At 47.1% G+C, this 20,472-nt stretch overlaps 1 protein-coding gene and 1 long non-coding RNA gene across 2 annotated transcripts in view; one reads left to right on the forward strand and one right to left on the reverse strand.

The window, feature by feature from the left end:
- Nucleotides 1–2,981, reverse strand: part of MMP17 (matrix metallopeptidase 17) — a 78,480-nt gene extending 75,499 nt beyond the window's left edge. The window contains exon 1 of the mRNA XM_072983231.2: nucleotides 2,713–2,981. Coding sequence (XP_072839332.2) covers nucleotides 2,713–2,844 — 132 coding nt within the window. The 5' untranslated portion in view covers nucleotides 2,845–2,981. The remainder of the gene's footprint in view (nucleotides 1–2,712) is intronic.
- A 2,091-nt stretch (nucleotides 2,982–5,072) lies between these two features.
- Nucleotides 5,073–14,512, forward strand: LOC140702648 (uncharacterized). Its single transcript, XR_012081879.2, has 2 exons — nucleotides 5,073–5,294; nucleotides 9,291–14,512. It is a non-coding gene; the product is annotated as an uncharacterized LOC140702648 (long non-coding RNA).
- The last annotated feature ends 5,960 nt before the right edge of the window (nucleotides 14,513–20,472 follow it).

Consider the following 20,472-nt stretch of genomic DNA (forward strand, 5'->3'; position numbering starts at 1 on the left):
TCCCCAACTACGGGGCATCTGGAGGTGATCACCCAATCCATCTTCACTTGGTTAAACAGCGTCTACTGCCGTCAAGCAGCGGCTTGATCCGAAAGGATCCCTTATGCTGGATAAACTCATTTTTCTCTAGTTCAATGATATTTCATCTCCCAGCAGCAACGCTGCAAGAAGCTCAAGAGACACACCGGACTCCACTTTCCCCTGCACAGCAGACACGGCTGAGAGGCAATCCAGATGTGGCCTGCGTACCTCCTCAGCACCCTCGCTGAACCCCATCAGCCACGAATAAAAGCACAAGGGGAGTTTCTGCTGTACTGTTTCCATGAGTTTTGGAACAGCCAGAAACCTTCCCTTCCCTTCATCCTCCTGCCTCTGCGTTCTGCCCATCAATAGCTCCATAAACCATCATCAGAAGAAACGGTGCGTAGCTCATGAGGCAGCCCTTATATTTCAGAGCCCCATCCTCCAGGAGAGGGGTCTGTGGTGAAACATAGCAACATTCCCTCTTCCAAAAAAAAGAGAAGCATCTGAGGGATACAAGATCGCCCCTGCCGTTGGTTATCTTTCTGAAAGCACCAGGCAGCAGGAAAAGAGGAAGACGCCAATACAAGGTGCGCTGAATCCATAAAGGAAGCCACAGGCTTGGGTTTACAAAAGCTGAACAGGACATATTGGAGATGGCTTATTCATAGGGCCGCCATACGTTGGAGGCAACTTGGCAGCCCATAATAAGAACCACCACTGCCACATCTGATGAGCCACCATCTATAGCACCAGAGGTAACCAGTGTTATAATAAACCCATCCTCCCCCCCCTTTCAGCATCCTAAGATTTCATCTCTCCTTCACCTTTGGGTCTAAATGGGTGCTTCTAGTTGCTTTCTCTAGCATCCTCACCTCTAACCAACCAAGGGAGATGATGATCACAGACCATCTCCACGGATTAAATGGCTTTCTTTGCTCAGAGGTGCAAGGAGTGACCCCCGAGGAAGGGGACTTTCCACCCTTGTCCAAATATACGTGGCTGGGAAGGAAAAATGGGATTCCCACAGTAAGACCCGTTCTGGATACGGCTTATGCCACCCATGTTTTCCCCCCAATGCTGTTTTTTGCCAGGGGTTTTTGATCTACTTATAGCCCCATTCCTTTGCCAAGGAGATCAGCTTCTTATCAACAGGGCTGAAGTCATCTCAGGGGAATCTCTATCTCTGTGTGTTTGTTATTGACTTGTGTTTATATCCAGAGCAAAAATAATCTTTTTCTACACACACACACACACACACACACACACACACACACACACACACACACACACACACACACACACAAACGGAGGAGGAGTAAGACCCACTCACTGTTCCTCCCAGAAATCCTACTCTCCATTTTCCTGATTTAACATCTCTGTTTGTGCATTCAAGGGACATCAAGCCATTACTATTAATGGGTTATTAAATCAGCCCAAGATCTGAAGTGGCACCATGATTATAGATTCCCTCCCCTCCCCCTTTCCCCCCCCCCTCCTTCCTACAGGGGATTTTTAAAAAGCCTGCAGAAAGTTGGGTTGCTATTTTAGGTATGGAAATAAATGGTGGTGAAGACGGAGGCCAACTGCAGTGCCGCCCCCCCCCCACCGTGGTGATGATGACCACCACTAGCGCGGGCCTTCGTGCGTCTACTCAGGAGCAAGCCCCTCTCCAGCAATTCCTTAAACCTGAGTTGGTGTAGAGATCGGATCCCTCTGAACACAAGGTGGCTTGCTTTCAAGTCTGGAACGGCTCGGCACCTGCAGGCTGCGATCCCCCCGGCGCACTTGCACGAGAGTAGACCGTGGATAAAACAGTGAGTGCGAACGAGAAATAAACACAGAGGGACACTGGTTGGGGCGGGGGGGCACGGTTACACAGGCTTGTAGCCTTCCACACACACAACCCTGGGACAGAGTGGGACTTACTTCCGAGTAAACGCCGCTAGAATGGCTTTGCGGGGTAAGGGTGCTTTTCAAAATGGAAAAGAAAAACATCACCAATTTTTTTTTTAAAAAAAGAAAGGTATCCAGTCCCTTCCGGCCCTGCAGGGTCTACTTGCAAGTAAAACACACCTGACGGCAAAGCAACAACCTGTTTCTCTCCCCCCCTCCCACCGCCGCCCCTTTTTCCTCGCTCTGCTTTGCCACCCATTTCAGCGGCTCGCGATTCCAGCCTCCTTCCGTCCTCAAAACCCACGCAAGACACACACACCGAGAGATCCGCGCGCACCCCCCCAAAAAAGAGGAAGAGCCCCTCTACTGGAGCGTGTGACCAGACGCTACCCCAGATTAAGAGAGAGAAGAACCATTCATTTAGCCTTTTTTTAAAAAGACAACTAAATGCGCGTATTGCAAAGGAAAGCGAGGATGGAGACTAAGAAAGGCGCTTGGGGGGGGACCGGGAGGGTCCCCCATCCCCGAGGTGGTTTTGGCAGGAGAGGAGGCAGAAGCCTTGAACTTCAGTTTTGACCCCGAGGAGAACGCGTGAAGGGTCTCTTTCCCGCGATGAATGTGAAGATGGATGAGCCCCGTCCTGTTTTAGGACGCGCGCATCTCTTTCTCTCAATCGCTGGCTCTCCCTCGCCCCCCCCCCACATCCCATCCGATGGGAGGGGGAGGGGAACAAAAAGAGAAGGGGAACCCCCCCCCACCTCCACCCCCCCCAAAGAAAACCCATCCTCAACTTACAACTCCGAGCGTGATCTCCTCGGCGGCGGCGGTGGGCGCAGCCAGGGTCCGCCTGGAAGCCAAGCAGAAGGCGACCATGAGGATCATCTCCCGTGGGAAAGCGCGGTGCCTGCGGGTCCCAATCCACAGCATCCCCTTCCTCCTCCTCCTCCTCTCCCCCGTGTTCAGTTCTTCCCTGCCGCCGCCGCCGCCGCCTCTTCCTCCCCCTCCTCCGCCTGCGGATGCAGCTGCCGCGGAGCCTCCGGAGCGGACCAGGAGGCGGCGAGAGAGACCCGCCGGCGCTCAGCTCCGCCGGCGTTGCGCAGGGCGAGAGAGGCGGAGGACGACATCCGAGCTTCCCAGCCTCCGCTGACTCCCCCGGTGAACGCTGCTGGGGAGGCTCCGGCCGCAACTGGAGGCGTTGGGAAGACTTCTCGGCTCGCCCACCGGGCGCATCCAAAGGCGAGGCAGCGGGGCTCGCCGGAGACGGTCCGCAGTTCCTCCTTCTTTCTTTCTTTTTTCGTGCTGGTTCGAAGAGGGCAGGTGGAGGGCCGGGGGGGGGGGAAGAGGAGAAGGGGTTAAAAAAAATCCAAGCCGAGGAATTAAAAAAGGTCCGATCCGTTGGGCAGCGCCAACTTTTCACCGCGCGCAACGGTGCGCCCTGGGGAAGGCGGCGGCGGCACCCCCAAGGTCTCCTTCTTCCTGCCTTCCAAGAATCGGCCCGAGAGGAAGAAGAAGAGGAGGAGGTGGATGCGAGGGGGGGGGGCAGAGGCCACCCTCTTGTCTTCTCCCAAGGGCCCGATCCGGTCCCAGCAAGCGCCTACACGGCCACGATCGCCGCCGCCGCCACCGCTTCGCCTGCGCCTTCTTTTCCAGCTCCGCTCGCCTCGCCGCCTCCGCCGGGCTCTGAGCGCGGCGCGGCTCCGGCTCGGGAAGTCCTTCTAAGAAGGAGGGCGAGGAAAGGAGAAGAGGAGGAGGAGGAGGAGGAGAGGAGGAGCGCCGGAGAAAGAGGAGGGGCCGGAGGGGGCCCTGAAAAGGCTGGCGGCGGCGAAGAAGAAGAAGGGAGAGGGACGCAGAGAGCGCGCGCCACCGCGGCTCCTTGGATAGCCGCGGGTGGCCGCGCTCTTTCTTCGGAGGAGGAAGCCCCCCCGGGGATGGCTTCTAGGGGAGAGAAGGCGTCGAAGCAGGCTTCCTCGGGAGTTAACCCCCCCGGGGATTTCCTCCCACGACCCTGCCTGCTTTCAGGAGAGAAATCCCCATGGAAAGGGTTCGTGCGTCGTGGCGGGGGACCAAGGGTGGCTTTTCAGCCTCGGCGCTTGCGGGAAGAGGGGGTCGGGCTGCCAAGGAGCAGAAAGGAGGCGTCTCGCTTCCAGGAGGGCAAGCTGTCTCCTCCGATGGGGCGGCGAGGCTTCTCTCCCAGGAAAGGAAAGGCAAGAAAAAGGAAGGAATAGATCGTCCTGGCCAAATCGGTCCGAGCGCCAAACCTGGGCAGATTCCACCAGCCTTTGACCGGAAGGAGGCGAGCCGACACGTCCCCAGAGCAGGCGCCTTGGCCATTTCTCAGATGCTTGAACTCTTACTTGTTCCCATTCTAACCCCCTCCTTGGGTGTTGGAGAGTATAAAATACCCAGAAGCAGTTGACCAATTGTTTCTTGAGGGGGCGCTCTTGAACCATCTTCTTGTCCAAAGCCGCACAGGTGGCAGGGCCGGGAGGGGGAGTAATGATATCCGTTCCAAATTTCATCTTGGGGGTGTGCGTGTGTGAATTTGGTTTTCTCAGTTTCAAGGGTGTGAATTGAATTAAATGTATAGTTTGCAGGTAAGCCTTGCTTTCACGAGGTTCCTCACACTCACAAGGAAACGTGTGTTCCCTGTTCTTACAATGATTTCCTTACAGGCAACCTGTTCCTTCAAGCCTCCATGCCCAAGCAGCTGGACTGGCAAGGGAAGCCTGTGTTTACCTTTCAGTAACTAATCATAAAATGGAAAACCAGCTAAGTTTCCTCAGGAAGGTTTGAGTAAGCTTGTGCTAGGAGAAACAGAAGTCTTTTCATCTCTTAAGGATGTGTTAACAGTATTATCAAGTTCAACCCTTGATTTCAAGCAAGCGACGGGGGGGCTTGCTCTGTGTTGGGATTAATTTGGTTTTTAATCTGCTGTGGAGGATGGTTGAATTTCAGGAGACAAATAGAGAAAGGCTTTAAGATGCACCCTATTATTATTATTATTATTATTATTATTATTATTATTATTATTATTATTATTATTATTATTATTATTATTATTATTATTATTATTATTATTATTATTATTACTACTACTACTACTACTACTACTACTACTACTACTACTACTACTACTACTACTGTGTTGTTGTTGTTGTTGTTGTTGTTCTTGTTGTTAATACCTGTATCCAGATAAAGCCAGGACACCTAGGATTTTTATGTGTACCTTGGTTCTGTCATTAGTCCAAAGGGAGACTGCAGCCAAGAAATCAGAAGAAGACAGAGAGTCGGAAAGGCAGCAACGAAGGAATTAGAAAAGATCCTCAAGTGTAAAGATGGGTCACTGGAGACCAAGATCAAGATCATCCTCACTCTTGGTATTTCTGATCACTGTGCATGGGTGTGAGAGCTGGACAGTGAGGAAAGCTGACAGGGAAATTGATTTGCTTGAAATGTGGTGCTGGAGGAGAGCTTTGCAGGTAGAAAGACTGCCAGAAAAAACGAACAAGTGGGTCCTAGATCAAATCAAGCCTAAACTCCCTCTGGAGGCAAAAAATGTTGAAACATTCTCACATCATGAGAAGACAGGATTCTCTAGAGAAGACCCTAATGCTGGGAAAGGTGGAAGGCAGCAGGAAAAGAGGAAGACCCAATACGAGATGGACTGACACTCTAAAGGAAGCCCCAGGCAAGAGCTGAGCAGGGCAGTTGAGAACAGGACATTTTGGAGATAAAGGGTCATCATGAGTTGGAGGTGACTTGATGGTAAATAACAACAATAAGATAAAGTGGATTTTTAAAAAAGGAACTGAATTGTGCGTCAGTTGAGTTTTGCCTGTGTTTAAAGCCCTTGTATGGAGGGGGTTATATGTGGGGAAGGTTTACTCCCCCCCCCCCCAGTTGCATCAGGCTGTTCCCACCCACGTTAAGTCTCCACTTGGAGACTTGGAATGAAGAAATATTCCCAATTTAACTCGGTGTTTTTAGTTTGGTCCTTGGATGCTCTCCCTGTTAACCCTGGGTCCCTCAACTTGGCCATTAACGAGTTTTAATTTGTACCCTGATATTGACACCTGTGGCAGTGCTATTAGCAGGGGCAAGCCCGTGACACTTTGCCTTCCCTCTGTAGACCAGAGGAAAGCAAATCACAACAACTTGTTTCTACTGCAGCAAAGCAAATTGATTTTAATAATTCAGAACTCTTCCAGGGTAAGAAATGCTTGCCACAGGCTAAATTCACAAGTGCTCCCCCCCCCACCTTTGAAAGAGCTCTCTCTCTCTCTCTCTCTTGCTCTGTTCCCAATGTCACAGCCTGCAATGCAACCCTCCCTCGACACAGACGAGCCTCTGACAGTGTCTGAGCTCCACAGCAGGAGCCCTCGGGCCGGCCCTCCTATTAGCCAGAGTGAGGCATTGGGCATTAGCTGTTGAGGTGGAGAGGTTAGGAGAGAAAAGCAGCCATATTTGCACATGCATCTCTGAGCCTACAGGGGGCAGCATAGGTAAAGATAGGTAGTGAAGGTTCTCTGGCATGTTCTCTTGTTATTTTGAGTTTCTGTATTTTTCCGTGTATAAGACACACCCATGTATAAGACGACCCCTCCATTTTTCTAACCCTAAATTAAGAAATCTAAATGGGGCTTAGCAAGTGGAGGGGAAAGCAGGGATCAGAGCCCTGCAGGATCACTTTGATCCCTGCTTTCCCCTCCACTTATTTTTGTTCTTTCCTTAGCTCACTTCTGTGTGTAAGACGACCCTCAATTTTTAGTATAAAGATTTTAGAAAAAAGGATAGTCTTATACACGGAAAATATGGTAATTTTGTCACACCTGTGCTTGCAGATAGGTTATTCTTGGGTCTGACCTCACTTCCTCTCACTCTTCCTCTTCCTGCTGCCTTAGAGGAGTGGTTCTTAACCTTTGTTACTTGGATGTTTTTGAACTGCAACTCCCAGAAACCCCAGCCAGCACAGTTGGTGGTGAAGGCTTCTGGGAGTTGCAGTCCAAAACTCCTGAATAACCCAAGGTTAAGAACCAGTGCCTTAGAGTACATCGCAATGTTGGCTATCAACCTTGGCTCCCCAGATATTCTTGCACTGCAACTCCCAAAAATCTTGGCCAGTACAGCTAGTGGTGAAGGCTTCTAGGAGTTGTGGTCCAAGAACATCATGGGATCCAAGGTTGAGAACCACTGGTCTACACTATAATTATAGCATGTTGATGCCACTTTTAAGTGCAATGGTTCCAACCTGTGGAATTCTGGGACTTGTAGTCCTTAGAAGTCTTTGCCGTAATTCAAAGGAAGGCACCAGGTTCTCCCTAGCAAAGAATCCTAAGGACCTCCCAAAACTATAACTTCCAGGATTCCATGGGATGGATCTGTGACAGTTAAGGTAGGATCGATCTGCTTCAGCAATGGTGTGTAGATACACTCACCCATTTCATTTATGGTGTTCTTTGATGCTGATCCCAAACTCTTAGCTTCTGCTAATTGGGAGGTTATCGATCATGTGCAACCCCAGGGAGTTTCTGTATGTTAAGTCTTGACAAATACAGAAAGTCATTGATGCTTTAGTCCAGTGATTCCCAACTTTTGGTCACCACATGTTCTTGGACTGAAACTCCCAGAAGCCTTCACCACTAGCTATGCTGGCCAGAATAATCAAACACTCTTGCAAGGTTCTCTTCTCCTAGTTAAACATGCTTTTTAGTAAGACTTGCCATGAAAGGCTGCTGAATCCTCTTCCCTTCCCCCTCCCAAAAGGGACACTCTAACATGAGGAATGTGTTTAGATGAGATGGTTCAGCACCTGGGATAGTTCCTGAAGAACCTGGCTTGAAATCTGGGCTGGATTCCCTGCCCTCATGGAATCGGAGCCTCCACCCTTTGTCAGGGGCTTGTTTTCCGTCAACCTGACCACCTTTATCCCCTTCTGATGATGCAGTCTGTGTTCCCACCCTCTGCCAATCTCTGCGTGTTGGTTCCCTTCCCACACCTGCACTTTCAGGCCTTCATGGCCTCCCTGCCAGCTCCTTCGTCTGCTTTCACAGTTGTCTTGTTCTTCAACATGTGGCCCACTGCATTCAGTCCTCCTCGGAGTGGCTCTTCCCTCCCTCTGCTTGCCTGTAGCTCTTAATCTTGCTCTCTTTCTTCGCTTCTGCTATTAATCTTTCATTATTACTGTGTTATTTAACTTGCTAACATATCTTGGGATACAAGAGGCACAAGGCTGAAGTCATGCAGAATCACGTTAAACGTGAAGAACATAATTTTTCATGCAGAGTTACAAGAGGCTGAGGTTGTGTCAGTCACGATTATTCTGTGGGAGAGTGTAGAATGGCGCTGTTGAAGGGAATGGCTGGGTTTTTCCTCTGCTGAAGGGAAATCATGACCAAATGGGATAAAGATAAGCTCCAGAATTTTCAATTAAAGGAAATTCATGTCTGGGATCAGACACTAGGGAGAAAGACGATACCCTAATTTCAAAACGAGCACTACAGACTCCTGAATGGTATAGATTTTATCCTATTAATTATTTTTCTCAACCCAGTATCTAAAACTTGTGCAGTCTTCTGGCCGATATTTATTTTCTTTTTATTGATTTAACTGAATATTTATATCTCATCTTTTCTGTCCTAAGGCATAAGTCAGTATAGTGTGTAATGAAAAAAAAGTAACTTAAAATACAGTCCTAATAATACAGCAACATAAAAAGACAACATAAAATATAGTCACAAATAGCAAATAAAATAGACTGTCTAAAAGGCCATAAAGAAAGAAAGCTGGCTAGAGTAAAATCTACACTAATAATCAGCATTGTATGGTAAGAATTCTGAAGTGTGAGCCAGGAGACTCTGGTTCAAACTGTGAGACTCACTTTGGACCAGTCATTCTCTCTCACGTTCAAATTGAACAATATGTCGAGTACATTTTTAAAAGAGGTGCTCCCTCAAGTGCTGAAAAATGTCTGCTTGTCGCAGAATATAATTTCCCCCAGATCTGTATCTTGTATTTAGCATGCTTTGTGACTGATCACTAAAAAGTAATTTATTTGGAAGTCTGATTGTAACGGGTCTCTGAGGAAAACTCGTTGTAGGAAGCAAAATAGGTTAAGAAATGGGAATACCCATTCTCAGATGCCTCTCAATATGCTTGGCATGTCTTTTTTGGGGAGCCAGGAGACGTCTGTTGATGTAGCACTTCACCTACAGAGGTTGCATTTAACGTGCTTGGTGTGCTGGTAGGCCTTTGGAAGGTAAACATGGACTTCATTTGGCAAGACAGATGACAAGAGGCCCGTATCTCTGAGGAAATTCCACTGGGGTAGAGGAAAAAATAGCTTGAAGAAATAACACATTCATCTTAACCTCCAGGTTGACACCGAAAACTGCTTGCTATGGAAGACAAAGAAGACAGTGTTGTTTTACTCATTTCCTGTTTGGTCCATCACCATGGGAACAGAAGGCTGGATTGACTTCAAAGGCCCTTAGATTCATGATGGCAAGTTTGATGAGCTGCTGCTGGCCACACAGAACTTGGAAAGATGCCAGTGCTGAGTGACGAGGAGGGCAAAATAAGACATAAGCCAGTGGCCTTATCTTCTGCTTCTATGTTTCCCGGAAGAATATGAATTGTCTCAGCGCTCCTGTCTGGCTTTTGGTACGATTATTGTGAAATGTATCCCCCTGCCCTCCAGGCTCATTGGTCTCCCTTTCTCATTGGTTTCAATGCGTTTTGTAGCATGCATGAGTTGTTTGGTTTTATAAGGCTTTGATCTAGGGGAATCTGGTTCCTCAGATAGGGTGGGAGCAGGCAATCCAGTTCATCCACCAAGGAACTATTCACGGTACTGAATTTATGGAGTTTAGCTTAGCTGTAAAGTCTGAAAAAACTGGAATGGATTCACCGTCTCTGCCATCAGCCTCCTCTATTGAAGCCAGTGGTTCCCAGCCTTGGGTCCCCCAGATGTTCTTGGTCTAAAACTCCCAGAAGCCTTCACCACTAGCTGCGAGGATTTCTGGAAGTTGTGGTCCAAGAACTACAAGGTGAATCTATGCCCTGTTTTAGCCTGAACACTGAATGAGCTATCCAAGGTCCTGAAACTCTATGAGGAAGGAGCGATAGAGTGCACCACATTGGATGGCTTCTGTAAATGTCGGACTAAAACCTGAATCAGATTAGGTACCCCTTAAATTATGAGTCACCAGTTTCTGCTGAATCCAAGTATGGAAGCTTTCCGGGCTGGCATTTTCAGTTTCTCTTCATTATGTTGGTGAGATATTGTTCTCCAGAAACACCCAAGAGCACAAGGCTAATTAAAGAGGCAGGACAGAGGTCCATCTAGGTGGTCAAGTCTCTCTTTCTACATAGAGGAACAAGGAATCCATGAGGTACATCTGAGAGACCTCCAGGACCTCCTACCTGAGGCAATGACCTCATACTGTCTAAGAGTAGAGCTGGCCCTTACTATCTTCCCCAGTTCCTTCCTGATCTTATCTCTCTTCCACTTTCCTTAGACCAAAAGCACCAGGTTCATTTCCATAAACTTCAAAGCCAGTTCTCTCTCCTCGCAGGAAGTCCTTGAACTTTGATCCAACACAAGGGCTATTGAAATGGTCATCATGATGAGGAGCGCCTTATTAAAATGTCCAACCTCTGGGGAGAAAAATAATAACCCAAATAGACCCATCTCCTCTGCCTGCTGTTTTCCAGCGGTGAGAAGTATTTATCTGGGAGTGTTTCGTGGCAAGCCTCGCATTGCTTAGCAACAACGCGTTGGGTGATTTTCCCCCACTAAATATCTTCGCAATCTCTGTCTTATTAGAAGTCACATCACTTGTCAGTTGACATGACTCAAGGCAGTTCAGTATTTTCCCACAGAGACGACACAAAACCAGCAAAATGTTTCTCCCTTAATAAGGGCACAGAAAAGAGATGTTTGTTTACAGGGATCTTGAGGAGTGTGTGTATGTGTGTGTTGATTCAGTGGGAAAGCAAAGAGGGATGTCCAGTCAAATGATCTGGTCATTATGATGATTATGATTCAGTTTGTGTCCTGCCCTTCTGCAGGAGAGCCCAGGATAGCTAGGAGCATGCAGAAAAACACCACTAAAACCCAAACTTACAAACCGTTAAAGCCGCAAACTGAAAATCGCAGGCTGCACCCATCTAAAATTACAACTCTTTAAAAATGGCAGGTCAACATGTCTGCTAAACACACTATAAAAGCAAGACAAACAAGTTGTAGGTAAAGGGAGGTTGAACACTCTCTTATGCCCTAAAAACATGGACAACTATTGAGATGTTATTAACCGGAGCGTGAAAGACAACAGTATATAGGATAACAGGATATTTAAAGGAACGGGGTCCCTTCTCCCTTCTGTTAGGAAAACTGATGGCAGGTGACAGATGCTGGAAGGTGTTTTCAGAGACAGTTGTGTGTCTCCTGACTTGCCATCAGCCTCCCAATGTTGCTTGCTTCCTCCTGATGTAAGAGATAACCCTGCCCTATTGCCAGGATTGGAGAAAAACCTGGCATTCGATCAAACTCAGACATCTTTTGTAGTTAGGAAATCTTAACCACATGGATTTCTGTCTTATAGCCAAGTTATGATGTTCTCATGTTAGGTACATAATCCCTGATTGTTTGGGATCACCCAAGTGCGTTGCTATTCAATACGTGATTGCTGAGCACTTGTGTTTACCCAAGCTGCATTGCAATCCTTGTTCAATACATGATCCCTGATAGTTTGGGATCACCAAGCTGCATCATGATTCTTGTCCAATACATGACCCTGATAGTTTGGGATCACCAAGCTGCATCATGATTCTTGTTCAATACATGATCCCTGATAGTTTGGGATCACCCAAGTTGTGTTGCAATGAAGCTGTCAGATCTTCCAAGCATGCTGCTTGGGAAATCTTTACCTGTTCAATTTTCAGGCCACATTGTAATTTTCCAACACAGTTTTCTAATACAAATGAATATGCTGATGACATTTTTGAGCACACTTATGTCATAGGTCCCAAGGAATCATGAACTAGAATCCTGCCATACGGTACCTTATGTGTAAGAGAAGCTGCACAAGCTATTTTCACCATGTTCTGGCCACTCCTTGTGTCAGATCTCTGTATGTCCACATTCATGACAGGCACCCAGCACAACAGTATACAACAGTTGTACAATTCGGGATTTAAGTTGCACAAACCTGGCTGGATACTAGCCATGGTCTGCATTACCTTCCCAACAGCTGGTTTCCAAAAGAGCTTGAAAAATTAACTTTTTTGAGACTACAAATCCCCATTGGCCTTCCTGGGTGCGAGGGCTCAGGACTTTTGATTCTCAAAAAGCAACCTTTGGAAGCGGTGAACCAAGCTGGCCAAATTCTCCCGGAAGTCCCATAACGGCCGACTCTTGCTTTTGAGAGGAGAAAACCACTGCAGAGTAAATGAGCGCCATCACGGTGAGCCTTCTGCGGGGTTAAAAATCGGGAATGGGTGGCTGGTAATCCTATCCATGTGACGTGAGAGCATTACAGCTGTTTTCATTTGTAACATGCTGGCCAGCGCACAGAAGGTGAATCACCACCAGAAGGTACCCAGAGGATTACTCAGCCAGAGGTGATGCTCCGTCTTTTTCCAGCTCTTAAACCATCCTTTGAAAGACATTAGAAGGGCACCATTTTCATTGTCAGAGTCAGTCCCTTCTTGCTGTGGGGATATTGTCCACACCAGGTGATGGCTGAACTATTCACCCTCTCATTATCACATTTTAATAGGCATTTCTCATTTCTTCAGCCGTCTCCCAAGAAAGAGGAGAGAGACAGAAAGAGACAGGGTGGAGAGGAGGCACCGAGAAAAGCTGGGCTCCAGCCAGTGTTACTGTCAGATGCTTCATGTCACTCAGGAGAAATGACAGAGGTGTTAATGTGCCTTCTCTGTTGGCAGTCAACGGCATGCCAACGTCTTTCGGGGTTATGTTTTAATCTTTAAGCATTCTGTTGTCAGGGTTAATTGACGATCTTGAGTGACGCTGGAAAGATTCCAGAAGCATTGATTTGATGCTGTCAAGATGCCTTTGGGTTTCTTTTCCAAACTGGGGGACGGATTCAGACATGACACCTCCGTGCTGGGTTTGGTTGGAGTTTTTACAACCCTGCAAGCTGCCTGCGGCTTGAGGGACTTTTTTCCTGGGCTGGGGTGACTGCCAATCTATCCTGCATGAATCAATCTTTCCCTCCTGCCCGTGAATTCCAAAGGAAGTCCCGCCTCTCGCTGAGTGTTCTCTTTACCTCTCTTTAGTCGGTTGGGAAGCCACTCATTTCGTTTGCTTGCTCTTGATCCGTTCACAACTGTAAGTAATGAAACATTCTTATTCTTTCTCATACAAATGTCTCATATTGAGTTACTGAGACCTTTAGGGGCCAGTTAATGAGAAAGGGGTGGACTATCTGGGGAACTTGTAACTATTCTGCTCTGCAAATCTCTGTACTTGGAGTGTAGGAAAAGATATTGTACCAGAAATCCAAAACTGTGCAACAGATTTGACTGGGGCCAGTGAAAACAGGCTGGTCCTGCTATTAATGAGGAGGTACGTGGGTTCATAAATCTGTTCCAGGTTTTATAATATTATTATGTCCCAGGTTTATACAGTGATGCCTCGCTAGACAGTTGCCCCGCATGACCCGCTGTCAAGTTGCCGATTCCTCTTTCCTCAAAACCAGGATATTCAAAACCTGTTCAGGTTCATTTTCGGTGTGGAGGGAAAAGAAAACCCATCCGTCCATCTCTGGGCCTTCTGATGATTTCAGCCCATTACATAACCCAGGATTGAAAGAAGGTTATTTCACAGAAAGCCTCCATGGGGATATTCTATATTTAAAACCACTTTGCAAAATCATTGTCATAGAGCTACACGGATTCCCCCCCTCTCTCGCCGGGGCTGGGCTTGGAACAGCGTTTAGAAAGTTACCGATTAAAAGTAATTTGTTGTGCGACTCATAGCAAAGCCTCAGAAGTAACGTCCCAAGGCTGATCTTCCTCTCCCAAATGTTTGGTCACTTCTTCCATTATTATTCCATCTCTCCTGGCCTTTGCATCGCTCAGATGAGCCACCCGATCCTCAGACGTTAAAGAAAACAGCAAATCATTCTATTCAAACTAATCTGTGCCAGATTCGAACAGACCCCACATTTTGCACTGGATGGATCCAATTCCACCCAAATTTTTCAGCTGCCTGGCCAGATTCAGTTCCAAGGTGACCTTAGGATGAATTCAGATCTTGGGCGCAAATCAAATCGTAGAGGAGCAAAATGTCTTCAGTTTACCTGTTTGTTCGCTTTTTTTTAAAGCAAAATTTAAAACTGCTTGGTAGGCAAACTATGTAGTTTGGCAGAATTTCCTTCCTTCCTTCCTTCCTTCCTTCCTTCCTTCCTTCCTTCCTTCCTTCCTTCCTTCCTTCCTTCCTTCCTTCCTTCCTTCCTTCCTTCCTTCCTTCCTTCCTTCCTTTCCTTCCTTCCTTCCTTCCTTCCTTCCTTCCTTCCTTCCTTCCTTCCTTCCTTCCTTCCTTCCTTCCTTCCTTCCTTCCTTCCTTCCTTCCTTCCTTCCTTCCTTCCTTCCTTCCTTCCCTTCCTTCCTTCCTTCCTTCCTTCCTTCCTTCCTTCCTTCCTTCCTTCCTTCCTTCCTTCCTTCCTTCCTTCCTTCCTTCCTTCCTTCCTTCCTTCCTTCCTTTCCTTCCTTCCTTCCTTCCTTCCTTCCTTCCTTCCTTCCTTCCCTCCTCCCTCCCTCCCTCCCTCCCTCCCTCCCTCCTCCCCTCCCCTCCCTCCCTCCCTCCCTCCCATCCTTCCTCCCTTCCTCCCTTCCTTCCGTGCGTCTGTCTGTCTGTCCGTCCGTCCTTGAGTGAAAGAAGCAGGAAAAGAGGATGACCAAATACAAGACAGATAGACTCCCAAAAGGAAGCCACCACTGCTAGTTTACAAGCCCAGAGCAGGGCTGTTAATAACAGGATCTTTGAGAGATCTTTGATGTATACGGCCACCATACATGGGCAATGACATGACAGTATAGAACAAAATCCAGTACTGTTATGTATCAGTAACACATACATATGGAAAAATGCAATCTTTAATCCACTGCATCACAAGAAAAGCAGCAGGATTTTCTGGAGTCACGAAGACAGCCAATATTTTGGCCTACATCGACACTCTTTGAATTTCTTATATTGTTTAATCTTGTTCTTCCTCGCCCTGTCCCCTTCAACCTTGTGTTTTCCTGCTGTGCTTTTTTCAAACCGTAAAGGCCATCCGTACGGCCGAGAGGAAACAATTTATTCATTAAAGGGAAGGACACCCCTTTGTGTTTTACCCGAGCTGGCGGGAAGGAAGAATTGAAAACAGTAACATTATTTTATCTGACAATAAACATCTGAAGTCAAATTTTTTTTTGTCTGGCTGGAGAGCTTATGGCATGTTTCTCTCTTGCTGTTCCACTTTTATAGCAATTTAAAAAGGTTATCTTAATCTATCCTGTAGGTGCTTTTGAAAACAAAAACAAAAGCCAACAACATTATATTTATGGAACTTTAGGAAAAGATTTGCTTCTCCTCCAAGATTTCCCCTCTTCAATACAGGGCAATTTCGTCATCCCAGTACCTTTGGGCATCTAGATGTTATGGACTACATCTCCCATAATCTGTTACTGTGGGCCACAAGGAGCTGAGGATGGTGGGAATTGTAGACTATAACTTTGAGAGCAGCAAAGGGTCCCCATTCCTTATATGGGGGAAACAAGGTATGTGCCACCAAAGAAAAGCAGGGGAAACCATTAAAAAGGGGACTTTTTGTCATAAACTACAGTTTGTTGGCTTGCTATACAAGGGGACAGCATCCTCGCTCAGAAGTTTTTGCTCGTCCATTGCTTTACTTGTGAAACTCAAGTTTCAAACTAAATGTTAAAGGGAAGACATTTTCCTTGATAGTCCTTCTACAGGTGAATTCCTTCGGAGATAACACACCTTCCCCATCAGATGTACAAATCAAGCCTTTATTTACTTCCCAGTCAGCAATCACAAAATAGATCACACCACATGCAAGGCACAGAGGTGAGGAAAACAGTGCTGTGACAGGCAGACCTTTTCCTACTTTGAAGGAGCACTGCTCCTAAATACATACTAAGTGTATCACCCAGTTTGACACCCTCACCCCACTTTCCACATCACACATGATGGCAAGAAGGCTGAAATGCCATTTCCAATTCACCTCCCAGTATACGGCCATCAGTCGTATTCTTTCCATACTGACTGAGAGATGCTCAAAGCCAGCATGGCAAGTAACTCTACTGGTCTCACAGCTGGTGAGCTGCTCTGAAGTTATCAGGGTGCGGATCTGCCCCCAATCGGCATTCAAGTGGTTATTCATTTCCAGTCTAGCAGCTGATAAAAGTACAAACATTGATGCTCTTTCTTTGCCGATTTCTGAAATGGTGGTAATGAGGACTGAAAGCGCTTCCCAGCGAAGGTTCAAGTGGAAGTTCAAAGGTTGGATTGCCACTGGTGAGAGACTTTTGTGCTGCTCCAAGCCACCACTGAGAAGGTGAATTGAGCCGGTATGGAGGGAACGGGCCAGGGAGAGACGAAGCTCACGGATAAACAGGGACGTCTCGTGCCTGGAGATTGCCCGGATACTCTGCAAACAAAGTGACTGACGGCAGCCAATTTAAAGGAGATAACATTTCAATTACGGGCTAAGAAATTACGGCAGAGGATGACTCCTGGAAGCATGATCATCCTCGAGAGGTGCACTCAGAAATGCAGCTGTCAGGATGCTTGATGTGGAAATCAGAGGATGACGACCCCGGGAACAATAATAAAAATAATACTAATAACATTAGGAGAAGTGGGGAGAAGTCAGGCCAATGAGCGTGACGTGAAATGCGGCGTTTGGAGTGTTTGACTGCAGGAAAATGCAGGTCTTAACAAAGAGGTGGGGCGGAAGAGGCTTTAGCCATTTTTTAAAACGAGTTTCCCTTCCTCTAATTTGTAATGCCATTCTGGTATTCTGTTCTTTTTCCCTCTCTCTCCCTGTACACGTCTCCTTTCAACAATGCTGGGGTTATTATGGGTGCTGGAGTGTAGCTCAAAATGTATAATTCTTATGTTCTCCCCAAGGGATCACTACAATGCATAAACAGTTGGTTAACACACACACACACACAACCATATGCACACGTACACAGAATGGACGAGTGTGCTTGCCCCTAAGTACGCCATCTTCTGTATCCCCTTCTGCTGCCATTTTCAATTTTCATGGTTGCTTTATAGATTATATCGTTCTCATTTTTGCTTACAACTATGTGTCTTTTGGTTGGCCGCCAGAGTAGTAGCCTAGCTGCAAGTTGGGCAGGATAGAAATGCAAACGAACCAATGAACCAACGAACCAACGAACCAACGAACCAACGAACCAACGAACCAACGAACCAACGAACCAACGAACCAACGAACCAACGAACGAACGAACGAACGAACGAACGAACGAACCAACCAACCAACCAACCAACCAACCAACCAACCAACCAACCAACCAACCAACCAACCAACCAACCAACCAACCAACCAACCAACCAACCAACCAGCAACGATGATTACAATACTGTATCTTATTTGCAATTCATATTTACAAAGGTGTTACTCCTTTGAGGGTTTTTTTGGAAATGTAACTTTACACAAATAAATCAACAAGAAAAGCTTCGCTCAGAGGGGGAAACGGAGCTGTGATCTCTCCTCCTTCCCCCATGATGGAGCCCCGCAGTGTTGTGGCCTCCCCAATCTATGTCAGCTTCCCCTCCTGGCATGCCAGCACACTTCCCAGCTGCCATGTGGAGGCGCTATGCCTCACACTGGGGGCCACCACATGGCCAACAACAGAGGCCTCGGTAAGTCCAAAACCCACCTTTCTCAGGCCGTTTCCTGGAGACAAAAAGCTGCACATTATATATTGAATATTTATTTATGGATCATTTATTCATTCATTCATTTGTTCATTTATTCATGTAAATATCTATTGACTTATTGAAAAAAAATCTGTTTTTCACCGAAACTGTGCTGCCCAGACTCCTCCAATTCAAGGGAGAAGTGTAATCTTATTGTATCAGACACATTATGTATGACATCCACTAACACAGACACACACTGAAAGCTCAGGAGCGTGACGGTACCCCGCTGAAGTATGTCCAAATGTTAAGGCACTAATAATTAATTAAGTTATTTATCTTGATCTTAAAAGGTCATTGTCTGTCCCCTTTCATCAGGAGATGGCATTTCCCCATGACTGCTCACAGAAGTGTAAATAGAAAACGGATTTTCTTACCCAACAGAGGCCTGTTCTTTGCCCGCTCCGCTCTCCTTAAAACGCCATTACGAAAGATCCGCCAACTTTCGACTCTAATCGTCTCAATTCTGCTGCTGTTCTTAAGAGTGGAACGAAGTAAAGAAAAGAGTAAGACTGGATTAGCTACCAAGCTGAGTACAGACAGATGTGCGGTTATCTTATAAGTCTTTCTCCCAGGTGGGCTGGTTCCTGGGACTGAAAAAAAGCCGATCAAAGTGGCTTATCAAAGATTTGGGAAAGAGCAGGGGCAGGAGAGACACAGCCAGAGTCTGAGATCAATCCAAAGCCAAGACAAAGTTGAGTTGTCCCCAAAAGGGGAAGTTGCTGAAGCACAGTCAAGCCGGTCTAGAATGTCATCGTCAAGGAGTCAACAACATGGGGCGACGTATGGGAAATGGAAGATCAGGAGCCAGAGAAGATGGGGCCTGCTCCAAAAATCACAGTCTACCGTTAACCCTTGAGTTCACTCAGAGCTCAAGGATAGCCATTTGGGTGGCTGTCATGATGAGGGAATGCCGTTCACCATGGCAGCAAGAGCTTTTCCTCAAGGAGACCCCTGCTCCTGAGGAAGCCTCTTCTCCTAATTTTCATATATATAAAAATCCTGTAGGTCAAACACCAGTAGCCACCACAAGAAATCCTGGTAGGTTATAGGTGGAGCAAAATGGGGGTAAAGAAGGCTTAAAGCGTTATCGATCCAAAAGCTGTTATAAAATATGAAGAACTCTGTGGTTAGGTGGATGAAAATTCATTCTCCAAATGATTCAGTCTCCCCGAACCTTAGATGGTCTTCAGGTCCAATAAAGACAGATTTCTGTGCAGAAAATAGACTTGAGTTTCCATAAGTCTACCTCATTTTCCAATGCTTTTTTGCTCTTCTCATTTTACATATCAGATCTTTACCATATTGGATTGAACAAACTCTATCATACCTTTCTTACGCCACCTTGGTGAAGGATGGAAAGAAGAATCATAGAATCATATTTGAGTTGGAAGAGGCCGAGAAGGCCATCGAGTCCAACCCCTTGACTCACTTTAGGAGTCCATGATCTGGCATATGGTTGTCCCATTTTCTCTTGAATGCCACCCACGTTGGAGCACTCACCACCTCCTAAGGTCACTGGCTCCATTATCATACTACTCTAACAGTTGAGAAGTTTTTCTTGATATTCAGCCAAAATCTGGAGCTTGAGGCAATTATTACGTGTACTACACTCTGGGTTGATTGAGAACAGATCCTGCCCCTCCTCTGTATGACTCTCTTGCATGTATTTGAAAAGTGCTACCATATCTCCCCTCGGTCTTCATTTCCCAAGAAACATGCCCAGTTTCTTCAGTCTTCCCTCACAGGGCTTGGACTCCAATCCCGTGATCATCCCTCTTGCCCTCCTCTGAACTGGCTCCAGTTTGTTGGCATCCTTCTTGAAGTGTGGTGTCCAGAATTGGACATGATACACTAGGTGAGACCTAACCAGTGCTCAATAGAGGGGGACTCATACCTCATGGGATTTGGAGACAAAGGAAGGAAGGAAGGAAGGAAGGGGAGGGATGAGGAGAAGGGAAGGAGGGAGGGGGAGGGATGAGGAGAAGGGAAGGAGGGAGGGGGAGGGATGAGGAGAAGGGAAGGAGGGAGGGGGAGGGATGAGGAGAAGGGAAGGAGGGAGGGGGAGGGATGAGGAGAAGGGAAGGAGGGAGGGGGAGGGATGAGGAGAAGGAAGGAGGGAGGGGGAGGGATGAGGAGAAGGGAAGGAGGGAGGGGGAGGGATGAGGAGAAGGGAAGGAGGGAGGGGGAGGGATGAGGAGAAGGGAAGGAGGGAGGGGGAGGGATGAGGAGAAGGGAAGGAGGGAGGGGGAGGGATGAGGAGAAGGGAAGGAGGGAGGGGGAGGGATGAGGAGAAGGGAAGGAGGGAGGGGGAGGGATGAGGAGAAGGGAAGGAGGGAGGGGGAGGGATGAGGGGAAGGAAGGAAGGCTTAGTCCAGTGGGTTTTATTTTACAGACTTATAAGTGGCCCATCTCATTGCGCTTTATGATACAACCAACTTCCTGCCGTGCAAGCCTATTTTAATTTCACATTGCTAAAAGGTGTACAAAAGGTCTGCTGGGGCGAGGGATCTGCTGATTAAATAAGGTTAAATCCAAGAGCATCAACTTCTGTTGTGGAGCAAATGAGA

This window comes from Pogona vitticeps, chromosome 14, assembly GCF_051106095.1.
Source record: "Pogona vitticeps strain Pit_001003342236 chromosome 14, PviZW2.1, whole genome shotgun sequence".
Classification (NCBI taxonomy): Eukaryota; Metazoa; Chordata; class Lepidosauria; order Squamata; family Agamidae; genus Pogona; species Pogona vitticeps.